At 45.2% G+C, this 16,059-nt stretch overlaps 1 protein-coding gene across 3 annotated transcripts in view; it reads right to left on the bottom strand.

Moving 5' to 3' along the window:
- Wdfy2 (WD repeat and FYVE domain containing 2) overlaps nt 1-16,059 on the bottom strand; it is a 213,207-nt gene that overhangs the window by 12,705 nt on the left and 184,443 nt on the right. For all 3 annotated transcript variants that reach the window (XM_060391295.1, XM_060391294.1, XM_060391293.1), the window contains exons 6-7: nt 14,231-14,343; nt 5,793-5,919 (exon numbers count right to left, since the gene is read on the bottom strand). In XM_060391295.1, the coding sequence (XP_060247278.1) occupies nt 5,793-5,919; nt 14,231-14,343 (240 nt within the window). The remainder of the gene's footprint in view (nt 1-5,792; nt 5,920-14,230; nt 14,344-16,059) is intronic.

Raw genomic sequence — 16,059 nt, 5'->3', positions numbered from 1 at the left:
TGGGAAACCCCATACACTTTTGGTGAGGAAACGAATGCCAAATGGTCCCAGAATGAGGGATGGACTTGGAAGGAGGTCGTTGGTTCTGGGTTACGGTCTCTGAGAGAAGGCCACAGCAGCATTCCAGGGCTGGCCACGTTCCTCAGCTGCAGCTGCTTCTTCGATGCACGGATGACTGCCTTTGACCACAGCGTGAGAAGATACTCTCTACCTTCTGGGGAACTGCCTAGCTGACAGAGTCTGTCTTCAGAATTTGGTTTGGTTCTTTATATTAACTTGACTAATGTCCCCTCCTTTTTTTTTTTTTTTTTTAAGAAGAGAGAAAGATGAAGGGCAATCACTTGGGGGAAAAGCTCCATCCCTTAAAATGGTGTTGTGGTCTGTATTTATGTTAAAGTGTTCTTTAGTCCTTTGCGTAGAGAGCCAGTGTTCCTATTGTGGCTGGTTCCCCTGGACTCGGCAGCACAGCTGATTTTGACTTTTCACACTGAGTCGCTATTCAGAAAAAAAATAAAATCTTCAAGATGTTTTGTGACAAGACTCTCAACAGACTTCCCAGAGAGGTCCCAGAAAACGGTAAAGGTCTGGTCCTTCCCGTTAGAAAGAGATGCTGCCTCCAACTGTATTACATGTGTTACTATTTATTTGCAGAATCAGGTCTGTGCTGGGGACAGTAGCAGAATGCTGCTGGTACACATAAGGCTCTAGATTCAAAACCTAACATCGCGGAAAGAAAAGAAACAGATGAAAGATCCAGGGGTAGCGGCTCACACTGGTAATTCTGTCCCTGGGAGGCGGAGGTGGAAAAACTGTCAAGAATTTGTGGCTGGGACGGGCAATCTCAAGTTCCAAGGCAGCCTGGGTTACTCTGTGGGACCATTTGACATATTAGTCATGAGGGCCTTAAATCGCTATAGGCTACACATATCCTTTGTGTCACTCTGATGTCCGTCTGACGGCTTCCGAGCTTCCAGAACAAAATGGCATCCCCCAGTATGTGAGAACAGTGATGCTGTGATGAACAGACCCTCCGTCACAGGCTACTGAGCGTCATCACATTGCTTAGACAGTGTTTCAACTGTGCAGTGGATTAACCAAGATTCCCTGAAATTACAGGAACTCACTTTGTTCTGATTACAGATGCCATCACGAACAGGAATCATTAAGCCAGGACCCAACAGAATTACTCATAGAACAAAATGAACCAAACTATGGATGTGTTCTCTATAATCCTGTTGATGTTTTAACATTTTATTTCCTGGATATAGAGTGATGTCTTTCCTCTTCCTTTAAGCCATGTTTAACCTAAAACCTAGCAAGTTCTCCTTTTATCATCTAAATAAAAACTTTTAAAAATAGCCAACCTCGCACTGTCTACGACTCCAAGCTGTTAAGGTGTCCCTTAATTTTCATAATACAGTTACTCAATGGGCTCTACAACAATTGATCTACAGGGAATGGGAAGATGGATCAATCAGTGACGTTCTTACCACACAAATATGCGGACTTGAGTGTGGGTCCCAAAGACCCACATAAGAAGCTAAGTATGCTTCCCAGGGCTGGGGAGGCAGAGACAGGTGGGTCCCAGGACTCTCTGGCCATCCAGCCTAGCCGAATCAGTGAACTCAGGCTTCAGTAGAAGACCCAGTCTTTAAAAAAAAAAAAATGAGGATGACACCCAATATCAAGCTTTTGTCTCCACATACACTGCTGGGAACATGACCCCCAACCCCACCCACAAAGCAACTGCACAACTGCACAACCAAGCCTCTTTCATATTTAAGAATGATGCTCACTGAATCAAAAGTGCCTTGTCACTTTAAGAGTTTATAAAGCTCAGGTCTATACAGCCCTCATAGGAGAAGGGGTCAGGGGGTCAGGACCGTACAGGTGTGAAGAAATATAGGCCACTAGGAACTTAGGGGAGCTGGACACCAGGGATTTATCAATGAAGGTGCCTCAGGGGAGGAATTCTCTAGGCTTGGTTTCCTAGCCTTGGCAAAGCAAGTAATAGGCTCAGGAAAAAACAAAATAAGTTTGTAACGAAGCCCAGCAGAAGTTATTATTCTGGGTGTGAACAGAATGCTGTGTGGCTCCAGGTAGGTGGGGCAAGCCCGAGAAGGAAAGTGTGGCTCGCTGGCACTCGCTGCAGAAACAGTCACAGTCAGGCCACGTTTTATGGAGCTGGCCAGCCTTTCTCCCTGCCTTTCTTGTGACCAAAAGTCTTCACAGCCAGGAGCTGCAGCAACATGTGAAATCCTAGCACTAGAAAGACTTAGGAAAGAAGATCCAGAGTTCAAGGCTGGCCTGGGCTACACAGCAAGACTTTCTAAAAGCAAATAAAAGCAATTAAAAAAAAAAAAAAACCCAAGCAAACACACCAAATCTTTGTGAGTTTTATAAATTATTATGGTCACAGAGTTAGGAAAATGAACTGTCACTCAGACTGACACACTTGAAATGGCAAAATGAAGTGACGAGGTCTATTTTCACGCAGTGTCAGCTGTGAGCCCGCACACTTTTCTGGGTTGTTTGGTTCCGCGGGGTCTGTATTAATAGGACATCTGACTGCTATTGTACAAAACTGATGGTACCGAAATCTTGCCTAGTGAAGATACCACCATGGCCAGTCCTCACCCAAGCCACGAAGAAGCTAGCTGTGTACCCAGGTACGCACTCACTTCAGCATTCTGTGTGTCTGCAGCTCCGGGAGGGGGTGTGCACACGCAGAGCAAGGCCACAGATCAATATTGGGTATCAGGGCTACAAAGTCTCCCACCTCTTTTTTTTTTTTTTTTTTTAATTTAAGGCCTCACTGGCTGGGCAACAACGCCCATCCATCTCTCTCTGCCTCGCCAGCACTGTGATTACAAGAACACACGAGCACCCCCTGCTTTTTAATGGGTCCTCGTGATCAGACTCAGGCCCTTGTGTTTGTGTGGCCAGCGTTCCAGTATGGAGTGCCTCCCTTCTGACACTCAAAGGCAGGACGAGGAATCTATCCTCTACCCAGCTGAGCAGACTTGAAACTATGACCGAACTACATTTATTTGTTAAGGCAGTGGTTTTCAACCCTCCTAATGCCATTACCCTTTAACACAGCTCCTCATGTGTGGTGACCTCCAGCCATAAGATTATCTTCATTGCTACTTCATAACTGTAATTCTGCTACATTATTAAATGTAATGTAAATAGCTGTGTTTTCTGATGGTCTGAGGTGACCCCTGTGAAAGGGTTGTTTGACCCTCAAAGGGGTTTCGGCCCACAGGTTGAGAACCACTGTGCTAAGGCATCCGGATACATACATCGATGCTCTTGTAAAGCCGAAGAGTTCACCCTTCACAGCACTTCACCCTTTACAGCTGGTGGCAGCACAGGACAACTCTGTTCTGAGGCCTCAGGACTGTTAATCTTCCAGTACAGGAGAGTGAACTAGTAATGAATGACAGGCCTCAGGCTTCACAAAAATCTGCTTGGAAAGTTCCTGACTTAGGATTGGAAACTTAGCTCCCTCCCAGTTAAAATCTAGGTGGGGGAATGAGAGACATCTTATCTTCATGTTTCATCTGCGGTCACAGCAGCAGTTATGCCTGGAAGCATTTCAAGACTGATTACCATTTTGCAGATGAGGATCGTCCACATACACACAGCCCGTGTCCCGAGGAGGACAGAAAAACCCTGCAGATCTCCCAAGCGAGATCTGCCTCCTATGAATACCGCACTCAGTGGGACGGCCTCATGCTTCTTAGGGTTCTAGAGGAAACATGTCATATCAGGCCCAGCCATGTACCCTGATAGCACCAGTGCAAATGGAAATTCAGGGTTGGCCCCCTGTCAAAATTCATTAAGAATGAGAAGCCAGCAACAGCAGAACATAAAAACAAAAGTGAGCCCTTCAAAGAATGAGGCCTTCTGTGACAATACAGGTCAAAACCCCCTGGAATGAATGTGTGTGTGTGTGTGTGTGTGTGTGTGTGTGTGTTTGTGTATACTTTTTCAACTTTATCTTATGGTTATGCTTCACCTGTATGCATTTCTGTGTACTACTTGAGTGCCTGGTGCTTGCAGAGGCCAGGAGAGGATGTCAGATCTGGAATTAAGGTTACAGATGGCCCCCATCCAGAAAGGCAAGGAGGATGGACATCAGAAGAAGGAGAAAACAGGGAACAAGTTAGGAGCCTACCACAGAGGGCCTCTGAAAGGCTCTGCCCTGTAGACTATCATAGTGGATGCCGAGACTTATGGCCAACCTTTGAGGAGATTGCAGGGAATCTTATGAAAAAAGTGGGAGTTAGTAAGACCTGGAGGGGACAGGAGCTCCACAAGGAGAGCAACAGATCCAAAAAATCTGGGCACAGGGGTCTTCCCTGAGACTGATAGTCCAACCAAGTAGCATGCATGGAGATAACCCAGAACCCCTGCACAGGTGTAGCCCATGACAGTTCAGTCTCCTAGTGGGTTCCATAGTAATGGGAACAGGGACTGTCTCTGACATGAATTGATTGGTCTACTCTTTGATCACCTCCCCCTGAGGGGGGAGCAGCCTTACCAGGCCACAGAAGATGACAATGCAGTCACTTCTGATGAGACCCAACAGACTAGGATCAGAAGGAAGGAGAGGGGACCTCCCCTATCAGTGGACTTGGGGAGGGGCATGTGTGAAGAAGGAGGAGGGAGGGAGGGACTAGGAGGGAGGAGGGAGGGGTTTATGGGAGGATACAAAGTGAATAAAGTGTAATTAATAAAAAAATTAAAATAAAAAAACTAAAAAAAAAAGTTACAGATGGCTTGAGTCACTAACTCAAGTGGATGGGGAGCTGAACCCAGGTCCTCCAGAAGAGCAGCCGGTACTCTCAGCCTCAGCCTGAATGCTAACTGATAAACACAGCCCTGCTTTGTACAAGAGGATTCTACCCTCCAAAAAACCTCTAACAGATAAGATTTTAGCCTATTATGTGTTTAGTCAGTAACTAGAAATAGAAGACTGCCCCTTCTTCTAGCGTTCCCTAGCACTGCCCGTACGTAGGCAAGGACTTAAAGGAAGCTCTGTGCATGCTGCCCTTGCCTTCACTGCCCTCCAACACAGAGGGAAAGTGAGAATTCTCCTCCTTTCATAGCGTCAGATGTAACTTGCTTCCCAATGCACATTTATTTACAAATAGGCCATTTCTTTACCAAAGGATTTGTTCATTTACTTATTTGAGTAGGATCTCAAATAGCCTGGGCTGGCTGTGGATGACCTTAAACCTTTTCCTTTGCCTCTATCTCCCATGGGCTGGGATTATTGGAAAGTTCCACCATGTCAGGCCACATTAACCTCCCAAGTAAGGACACTCATAAGGAAAATCTTACATATGGTGGGAGAAACAGGAAGGAAGCTAACAGCGTTTTGGAAAGGAGAAGTGCATGAGTTGTGTGGGCCTAAGAATGCTGGCTGAGATCAGCTTCAGCGCCCTACCCTTCTGCTGCAGTCTGTTGTGGATCCCAACAAAATGGCAGCAAAAGCTCCCTAGTGCTTAAAATCAAAGTGCATTAAGTCACCCGCAAGTTTTAGATCTAAGAAAACACTATTAGGGGAAAGACGGTCATGGGGCTGGTCAGGAAACAATGGGTATTCTATCGAGTACCTAAGAATAGGAAAAGATCTACAGCTCAGAGTGCCAGCTGGGATAGTGGCACATACCCGTAACCTTGGCATTCAAGAGCTGGAGGCGGGGGACGTCCATGAGGTTGAGAAAGTCAGGGTTACACAGGAAATACCAGGCTAGTCAGAGCACTAGCAGCAGCCTTACTTGTGTCCTTGGAGCTCGATGGCCGTCCCTTTTCTCCCACCGATGTCCCACATGATGACAGAGTGATCGGAGCTGCCTGAGAACAGCACGCGCTGGACCGGGTCCCAGCAGAGCGCTGTCACTCCTCCTAAGAGAACAGACACACACCAGGGGTTAGTCCCAGAACAATATCCTCGCCACAAAAAGGGAACTTGATGGGACAGGACCCACACAGCCCCTGAACTAAGTAAGTATTTGTTAAATGAGAAGAAAGAAAAATTGCTCCAAAAGAAAAATTGCTCCAAAAGAAAAATTGCTCTCCGAAATAAAAAAATAAAAACCTCAACTCTAAACAGCAGAGGACAATTCACTGGCGTAATTCTGAGGATGGAACCAGCACACTCTTTGGAGGCATTAACCACGCTTTCTTAGCTACCACCTGCTCTCTGTCCTGACAACAACAAATGGGAAGAAAATGAGAACTGAAACGCTCACTCGGATCTCTTCCTTTCTTAACCCACTCATACTTGGGGGGCACAGTGTGATGTTTTACTTCAGGTATGCATCATATAAAAGGCAAACCAAAGGCACAGTTAGCGTATTCATCTCATCAAACATTCATCAGAGAGTGTTCGAAATCCTTTCCAGCCACTTGGGAGATATACAGTGCCATTCTGCTAATAAGTTCCCTTCTGTGCAATGAAACACCGGAGTTTAATCTTTTTAACTACAACTGACTGCCCATTGGCCAAATGGGAACCACTGTTGTGTCCACTACTTCTAAGAGGCCAACTTCTTAAAATTCCACGTGAAGTGGTGTGGCACTTCTTTTTGTCGTTGCTGCTGCTGCTTTTTTGCTTGAAGATTAGAGCCTAATTTACAGCCAGGGCTTTTTGTTTTTAACTTATTTTTATGTACATTGCTGTTTTGCCTGTATGTGTTTCTGTGTAAGTGTGTCATATACCCTGGAGCAGGGGTTACAGACACTTGTGAGCTTCCATATGGGTGCTGGGAATTGAACTCAGGTCCTATGGAAAAGCAGTCAGTGCTCTTAACTGCTGAGCCATCTCTCCAGCCCCCGTGTGGTAGGTACTTCTTTGTGTGTCTGGCTTTCTTCACTTAACATAATGTCCTCTAGCCCGTCCAACGTGGTTGACAAATTTCATCTATGTTTATGGCATGTTATGTGTGTTTGCACAGAACATTTCCTTTTTCCATTCATAATACGTTAGGTTGTCTGTTCCCATGTCTTAGTTATGTGAGTTGTGAGGAATCCTACCAGCGGGCAGCAATCTCTGACATATAGATTCCGTTTTCTTTGACTATAACCTTAGTAGCTGGATAATGTAGAATTTTACTTTCTATTTATTTGTTTTGAGACAGGGTGTCACTATGTAGCCTAACCTGTCCTCAATCTTTTGGTGATCCTCCTGACTCTGTCTCCTGAATTCTAGGATTGTTTAGCTTTGATTTTCTAAAGACCCTCCATAATGCCTTCCGTAAGGTGCATTTCATAAAGGATTTACAATTCTTTGTAGGGTTCTATATGAATGTCTTCTATAAAGAATTGACAATTCTAAAAATAAAAATCGACAGTTCTCCCGCCAGTGTGCAGCACGTTTCTAACACCTCCGCCCACTTGCCACTGCCTATCGATAGCCTTTGTTTCAGCTGGGGATTCTGTTGCTGCGATACACCACCACGACCGTGACCTAAAGCAAGGCAGAAGGGAGGTTTCTATCATCCTCCACTTCCAGCTAACAGTCCATCACTGCGGAAGTTAGGGCAGGAACTCAAGCAGGGCAGGGACCTGGAAGCAGAAAGGGAAGCAGAGGCCACGGAGGAGTGCTGCTCACTGGCTTGCTCCTCATGGCTTTCTCGGTCAGCCTGCTTTCCCACAGCACACAAGGCCACCAGCCCAGGGGTAGCGCTGCCCACGATGAGCGGGTCACTCCCATGTTATTCATCAATCAAGAAAAGGCAGCACAGGCTTGCCCACAGGCCCGTCTGGTGTGGGGGTTTTCTCAGCTTCTCCCTCAGAAGGGCTCCAGCTTGTGTGACGCTGACACAACACTAGCCAGGACACCATGCTACCTGCAGAGATGACACTGCGATGCGCTTTTGATGTCTCTGATGATTAGTGATACTGAGCACTTTCCCATAGAACTGCTGGCTATTTGCACATCTTTGTTTGAGAATACTGTGTCTGTTTTTATATTTTAATATTAGGTATAATTAGGTCAATATCCAAGGTAGAAATGGTCTCTTTGGGAATGTGAGTTTACAAATTCTTTATGAATCAGTTATACCCTAAATGCTGGCACCCTTGTTCTACTTAGCTTCTACTGTTAACTTGGCACAGTCTAGAGTCACCTGAGAGGGGACTGTCTAGGTTGATCTGGCCTGTGGGCATGTCTATGGGGGAGGCTCCAGTTTGTGAATGTAGGGGACTGGGTGAATGGTGGGTGACCCCATCTCTAGGCAGCTGGCCCTGAGAGGTCTACAACCGCTGGTGAGGCATGAGCCAGTGAGCAGGCCAGCAAGCAGCGTTCCTCCAATTTCTGATTTATGCTTGGGCTCCTGCTCCGACTCTCCTCAATGATGAACTGTGATCTGGGAGTATGAGCTAAATAAACACCTTCTTCTCCTAAGCCAGTGTTTTAGAACAGAAAGAAACAGAACCATCCTCACCTATGACAGGGAACTACTTTGGTCACTACAACCACTCAATTCCTGGAGGAGAACCGCCTGGGTCAGTTACACAGGCCTGTGATGGAGGTGCTCCAGGGTATGGCTACCCAGTGTGACGACAGTTTCTTCTCCCCAATCCCCTTATAAATCAAGTTTCTCAAATACTGAGACTAGAAAGAATTTTTTCTATATGAAGTGAGCACTCAGCCAACAAATACCTACAAATCTCAGAAACACTTGGTTTTAAATATTATCTAAAATACTGAGAAGATTAAGTAGCTTCCTATTTATTGGAAGCTAACATTTAAAAACTGATCAATTTGGTTTAATAAAGTCTTACGCCCTGGGGGTGTCTACGCAAGTTTCCTAACTGTCCCAGAAGACTCTTCAGATCACAGAAAGCCCCTCGCTCCCAGTGCCTCTTCCTCTCCCTGCACTGCATTCTCCTGTTCACAAGACCCTCACTCTCCCCGCAATGTGTGCCCTTACCACCACAACCTTCCCTCGACAGCAGCGAAGCACAGTGCCAGGGCGGGACTCTGGCCAGGGGAGTGAAAATACAGAACATTTTTTTTTTCTCCAATTCATGCCAAGCATTACCTAAATCCCATGTCCTTAGTTAGAGGTGACCCCCTCCCCACCAATACTCTCATTACTCACAGACTATCTTCCCCTGGAGTGGCTATTGCTTCATAGACAGGAAGCTCTGGAGGGCCAGAGCTGCGGCTTGTTCGCTGGTGTCTCTAGCAGAAACAGCTCTGCCTGGCTTGTGAGACATTCTCTATGCACAGGCAGCTGAATGATGAGGACAGGAAGTCCTTGGCCTTGGCCTTCCTCCTCGCACATGAAGCAGGGCCAGGACACCGTTTCCTCGGTAAGCAGTGCTGCTAATGTGACACCTTCACCTAGTTGAGCTTTTCGGAATCGAATGCTCGGGAATCTGAAGTGGCCTGATTCACTAGAGAAGGCCCTGCACTCGGGGAGACAAGGCGAGGTGACAGGCCTTTCCTATAAAATACAAAAGGTGACTAGCTCAGATTCTTAAAGCACCACATCAGACTTAAACAGCTGTGGGCACTGTGAGAAAGAAGGGTTTGAAAGGATTCCTCATCTAAAGAGACTGAATGGATGAGGGGCTCTTTATAAAGTTAGGTAACTACAGAAATCTGTATACTTAAAAATGGATGAAATGGCCAGGGATGCAAACAGTGTTGAAACACCTGCTAAGCATGTACAAGGCCCACAGTGCAAACTCCATCACCACAGAACAAATACAAAAACAGCACAAGAGTTAAAATGGTAAAATCTGTTACACATATTTAATTGAAAATAATCGTTACTGGTGGGGCAATATCTTACAACATGTATGCATATTGGATGATTTTTACCTTTTTAGCAGAGTATTATAAATCTGCTGAAATAAGCATTTCAATACATATTCATATTTCTTTCATTGTTTTTTTCCAACTTTTAAAACTTATGGGTATAAGCATGTATGTGTACATTCATGTGGGTACCTGTAGAGGCCACAAGAGGGCATCAGATCCCCTGGGGGTGAAGTTATGGGTAGTTGTGGGCCTCTTAATATGGGTGCTGGGGACCCAACTCCAGCCCTCTAACAAGAGCAGCAAGCTTAACTGCTGTGTAGACATCTCTCTGGCTTCCCCTTAAGATAACTTTTAGTCAAAAAGGGTTTGGTGTGCTGTTCATGCTGGCCTTTAACTGCCTAAGTGTTTTCCCTGCCTTAGCCTCCTGGATGTGATTCCACCCCCTTGCTCCACATTTTTATTGTTACATATACAAGAATATCAAATGTGGATCTAGGTCAGAGTCTAAATGTTTTTAGAAATTTAATACCATTACCAAAATGCTTAGTGAACTTTTTTTTCAAAGGCATGTACAAAAGCCTTGCAAAACTGAACTCGGAGTGAGAAAATGCTGTGTCTTTCTTTGCCAGTGACAGCATAACTTCCTGAGTGTGGTACCTCACCCTCAACACTAAGTTGGGCAGGGCAATAATTAGCTAGTGGGGGCCTGAGTCAGTGCTCAGACCACTGTGCTTCTTAAATAAAACATCATTAGAGTCACTACGTTTCATTCCAGGCTGAAGTGATAAAGATGTGTGAACTACCCCTTTAAGCTCTCCCTTCTCTCTCGCTTAAGTTTAATTGTATATGTGTATTTTGTCTGTGTGTTATTAGTTTTATGTGTGTATGTTTTGTCTGCACATACACATGAACATGCCTGGTGCCTGCAAAGGCCAGAAGACGGCATTAGATCTCCTGGAAATGGAGTTACAGATGGCTGTGAGCTGCCATGTGGGTGCTGGGAATCAAACCTGGGCCCCTGAAAGAGCAGCCAGTGTTCTTAGCTGCTGAGCCACCTCTCCAGCCCTCTCTCCCCCTTTAACTGCTAGTAACTCCAGCACCCTGGCAAGCTTTCTCTTGCACAAACGATACTCTTACTGCTTCCGAGCAGCCTACAGGTGGCATCAAGGCTTCCTAGCATGTCCGCCCACATAACGTCTGGATGAATTATCTGCAATTGTTAGCCCAACGTTTTTCCAGGCCAGACTGAAGGTGAGTGACGGTAAGGACTCTGTGTATGTTAGTGGCCCACACACACTGGCACCATTCACGCAGAGAGCAAGCTAATGCCGAACAGCTCAGTGGCAATCTACGTGCATTGAGTTAGACTTCATGGAAAGATGACCGCAAGCGTCCATTTACCATAAGTTAAAGTTCTCAGTGTAGCTCTTTGAAGATGCATATCTGCACAGGACTTTGGTGGTTTGCTCGGTTGCTTTTGTAATAGTCACGATATTCCTTTTGATTCTCTTCACATGAGGCTGTGCTTAATTGTGATTAGAAGGCTTTGACAGGTGACATTCAAACTCTCCTGCTTCTCCTACGTTCATGTTAATAAAAAAAAATCTTGGACTGGGCATGGTGGCTCACACTAGTAATTTCAGCACACTTGGGAGGTTGAGGCAGGCGCATCACTATGAGTGTAAGGCCAGCCTAAGCTACACAGCAAGACCTTACCTTACAAAACAAAAAAAGAAGATGTTACTGATAGTCAAACATACAGTGGTCAAAATAGGTTTTCCTGATTGGTTCAGCTCAATTCAGAGCTTTTTATAGAAGAGTGTATTGAGAAATTACTTCAGAAAAGAATTACTTCAAAAAAAAAAAAAAAAAAAAAAAAAACTTGACATTTCACTCCACAAAGAAAAATCAGCAGAGGGAGCTAAAACACAAAATTACTTTCCTAAATCTCCACTGATTAGAACGTGTAGCTGGTGGGCTGATTTTTTCACTACTCCACTCTTCTGTCATAACTTTCTACAGCATGAGAACATGCATGATGGGCGTGATGGCCAGGGCTCCCCGTGAAAGGGAACAATGGGACAATGCCCAAGGGGGGGGGGAGAACAATGGGGCAGATAGCCATGGCTCCCTATGAAGGAGAATGTCAGGGCGAGTGACGACGGCTCCATCCACAAACACTGAGGACCTGTCTGTGAGTCAGGTCTGGACTGATGAGATACCTTCCTACCCTAATGGATCTGGCTTTGATCCTTGTTCAGTCATTACAGAGAACTCTTTTCCAAGAATGGGATCTGGCTAAACTTGGGACTGCACAAGGCACAGAAGAGGCCTCCTACATAGGAAGAGCCTAACCCTTGCACTGTGTCTTCAACACAGGCAATCGGCGTAGCTCCTCTCTGCAAGAAGCAGCATCTCGACTGCTACATCTGTCTTCATGTGAGCTAACAACCTTCCTGAGCCATGCCATCTGCCTCAAGGATGCTTCATGATAAAAATCACAAGAGAATGCTTTAAACTATGACAAAGATTAAGGCCGAATACCAAAGTAACACTTTACATAACAGCAAGCAAGCAGAAACTAGGACTCTCAGCCATATCCAGCCAACAACATGGTGGCCACAAACACCTGCTCATCCTTTCTGACTTGGTAATAACAACGAAGAACTCAAGGGACCCAAGTAGCTTTTTAAGAGTCAAGAGGCTACTGCTGCCTAAACCAAATCTTGTTAGTCATGGGGCACACTCTCCCTGCAATACTTTGCTCCTGGGCTCAAACCCAGGCCTCACCTGTGCTAGGCAAGTACTTCACCTGCTGAGTTACACTCCCAGCCCTCACTGGGATGATTTTCAACATTCTACATTTTATCCAGAATCTGTCCACTCCCCCAGCCCCCATCAGTACCCCATTTTAAGAGACAGTTTTGGAGCTGGGGAGAAGGCTTGGCAGTTACGAGTGCATGCTGCTTTTATGGAAGACCGGAATGTTACAACTCATCTCCAGAGGATTGGATGCCTGTTTCTTGGCTTCAAACTCATTAATGATTTCTCAAGGATGGCAAGGTAAGTTAGGGATGATCTGAAGTGACTGTGGCTCTCTTCCCGGCTACCTCGCCACACCTAGTCTGCCCCTCCTTCAGACAGAGAGGTACACGCTCAGAGGGTCAAGCAGCTGTACCAGTGTTCACAGAATGGGCTCTTGGATCCCTGTGCTGTGACGGGATCCTGTGCGTATTCCTGGATGCCCTCTCTCTCCTTCCCTAAGAATTGGACATTTACTCATCCCCGAGGATTTCAGGCAGCTACAGCTTCCCTGAGTGGCACTCTGTCCATGTAAGCTGGCCAATCTCGTTTCTGGTGTAGATGGTCTAAATCTGAAGAGTAAATAGCAGATGGGGCTCCCGGTTTGCACAAGTGAAAAGGGCAGGTAGTCATTCTGAATCTTAATACTCCAAGGTCAAGGAAGAATGCTATCAGTTGAAGATAGAACACATTGAGAAGCATGTGGTAAAGGAAGGAGGGACAGGGGCTCAGAATCATAGGTCAGATTCCCTGGATCTGAAGTTACAGGCATTTTTGTGTCCTCTCCAAGAGCAGAGTGCTCTCCAAAGTGCTGAGCCATCTTCTGGGCCTCTTACTGCCCCACCCCTGCACATCCCTTACCACTAAATGGACACTATTTAATTAAAAATACTTTCCCATCTACTTTTATTTTTCTATGACATCTAAATGGAGTATTATCTCTACACGAAATCATGAGTTGTTTACAAAAACAAACATCAAACAAAAGCAAACAAAAACCAAAAACACACCAAGTCCCAACAATCATAAAAATAGGCAGTATCACATTTCCCCAAGTCAACATTTTCTGGAACCAATGCCACCCCAAAAGATGGCAGTAAAATATTAACTCCTGCCATCAATGCAAGTCTTTCCAGGGCTATGAATAATTATTTTATATCTTGCATACATGATCCTGAACACACTGGATATAAAGCGCACCTTGGTTATAAATTTAAGGGCCCAATAAGAAAGAGGAGTCTGTCCTCTTTTATAGTTCAGCTTCCTTTTCATCTGTCTTGGAGGTGGAATCTTTCTTGCACACTGTCTTCTTACTTTAAGAGTGAGCAGGACAAGTGTCCTATCAGTCTTCTGGATTTTGCACCATTGTGACACGGTCTCAAGCATCCTGCCAACATGTCAGCACCGGCTTTCTCTACAGCAACATGAAAGCCAACTTCTAACATTCTTAAGACAGAATGGTTCCTCTTCTGTTTGAATCACGGAGGAACTTTTTAAAGGTTATTTCCTACTGAACAAGTTAAGTGCTTCTGTATCATCTGTGCTTTTGCCCATGCCCAGGTTGTTCTCGGTCTTCACCTTCAAACGCGTGAGCAGCAGCATAAGCTGCAGGTGATGGCAGCCTTGCTCAGACCTTACCTGTGTGCCCTCTGAAGGACGTGAGCAGTGTGCAGTTTTCTTGTTCCAGTTTGAGGATGGTTACTTGGCCTGAGTGATCACCAATAAACACGTGACGGGATTCAACATCAAATCTATCATGTAATCATTAAGGATTGCAAAGTGAGGATTTATAAGAGTATAAAAAACCAAAACACAGAAAACACAAAACCAAAACAATCTACATTAGTTTAAGCAGGCACGTGCAGTGCGGTGCTAGCTGAACTTAAAGACAGGTCCTGGAAGACATGAAAGGGGCCTTAAGAAAATGAAGGAAACACATACCGCTAAACTGGCAGACCCAGCATCTAGCTGTCACATATCAGACTGGTTTAGACACTGAAGACAACCACAATAAAAATAGCAACGTGCTTTCTGGAGCTAGGTATGTTCTTTCCACAGTCCAAACAGAAAAATAAATAAGCAAGAAGACCTGGTAATACTCTGAAAATAAAAAGAGCATTCAATAGAAAAAAAAATCTACATGATATTAAAACATGCTATAAAGGTTTTTGTGTGTGTGTGTGAAAGGGGTGTTAAAACATGCTCTGATGAAAATATCTTCTAACCTCCTTTAAACCTAAAGGCCTTCCTGTTTTTTTGTGTTTTTCTTTTTTTTAAAGCTTATTAGTTATGTATACAATGTTCTGTCTGCATGTATACCTACACTACAGAAAAGGGCACCAGATCTCATTACAGATGGTTGTGAGCCACCATGCGATTGCTGGGAATTGAACTCAGGACCTCTGGGAGAGCAGTCAGGGCTCTATAACCTCTGTGCCATCTCTCCAGCTGAACTGCAGCTCGTGGGTATTACACGTTGCTAACGGCCGACTTCTCGGTACTGGACAGTGGCGGGGCTATGTGCTGAGATCCTTGGGGCACCCTGAGCCAGCAAGCGCTCAGCCATTTTCAGTTGTGCTCCCCAGAAGGCAGTCTGCTGAGCTGAGGCTTAGGTCGTCTGTGGTTCAAACACGCAAACTGTATCTTTCCCCTGGTAACTCTGTGTGGTCCGTGTGGGTGAGAGGAACTCTCACCACACTTTCCATGATCTGCAGGAGAAGGTCAAACTTCATCTGGAACTTTGGTGGTTGTTGTGATTTTTTAATTTTTATTTGTTATTATTTAATTTTTTTCATATGTTTTGATCAGTTTTTCCCCTTTCATCTAGAATTCTTGAGGAATTACATTTGTATGGATGAGATACTATGTTGTAATCATAATATGAAGTCTGCCTGTGAGGGTTGCTGAATTACTGAGTGAAAATGTCAACCTTTTACTATGGTGACAGCCATCTGTGAGCCCCGCCCTCTGCAGGTGGTAGAGATAACTGAACTCCAGTCCTCATGAATGAGCAGCAAGCAGCCTTAGCGGATGAACATTTCTGCAGAACTGCAGACCTCAGGAGCCACGTCCTTGGTGTGGCTCTACCACAGCAGGCCCCTCTTACTGGTTAATTACGGGAGTTCTTCCAAGTCCCTGAGACACCACAGTCAGGCCCGCCGCCTAACTCTTCTGCACGCAGCACCACTGTCATATCGCACCAAGCAGTGACACATCCCTATAGCTATTTCAAATGATCTTAAAAAACAAAACAAAACAAAACTGAGTGTGCAGGGTGGCAGGCATGTGGAATACCAGGTACTTGGAGGGTTACCTGAACCTATAAGTTCAAGACCAGCCTCATAAAGTGAAATCAAAACGCAAACACTCTGAAGGTGCATCCTTGGCAGAATATGCTCTAAACATAAAGGGAACTTTAAAAATATCCACAGTCTTATTCAGAAGCCATATTGTTATTATCATATGGT

Source organism: Meriones unguiculatus, chromosome 9 (assembly GCF_030254825.1).
Source record: "Meriones unguiculatus strain TT.TT164.6M chromosome 9, Bangor_MerUng_6.1, whole genome shotgun sequence".
Classification (NCBI taxonomy): domain Eukaryota; kingdom Metazoa; phylum Chordata; class Mammalia; order Rodentia; family Muridae; genus Meriones; species Meriones unguiculatus.
The sequence above is the reverse complement of the archived record's forward strand: the minus strand, read 5'-3'. Positions and strand labels throughout refer to the sequence as shown.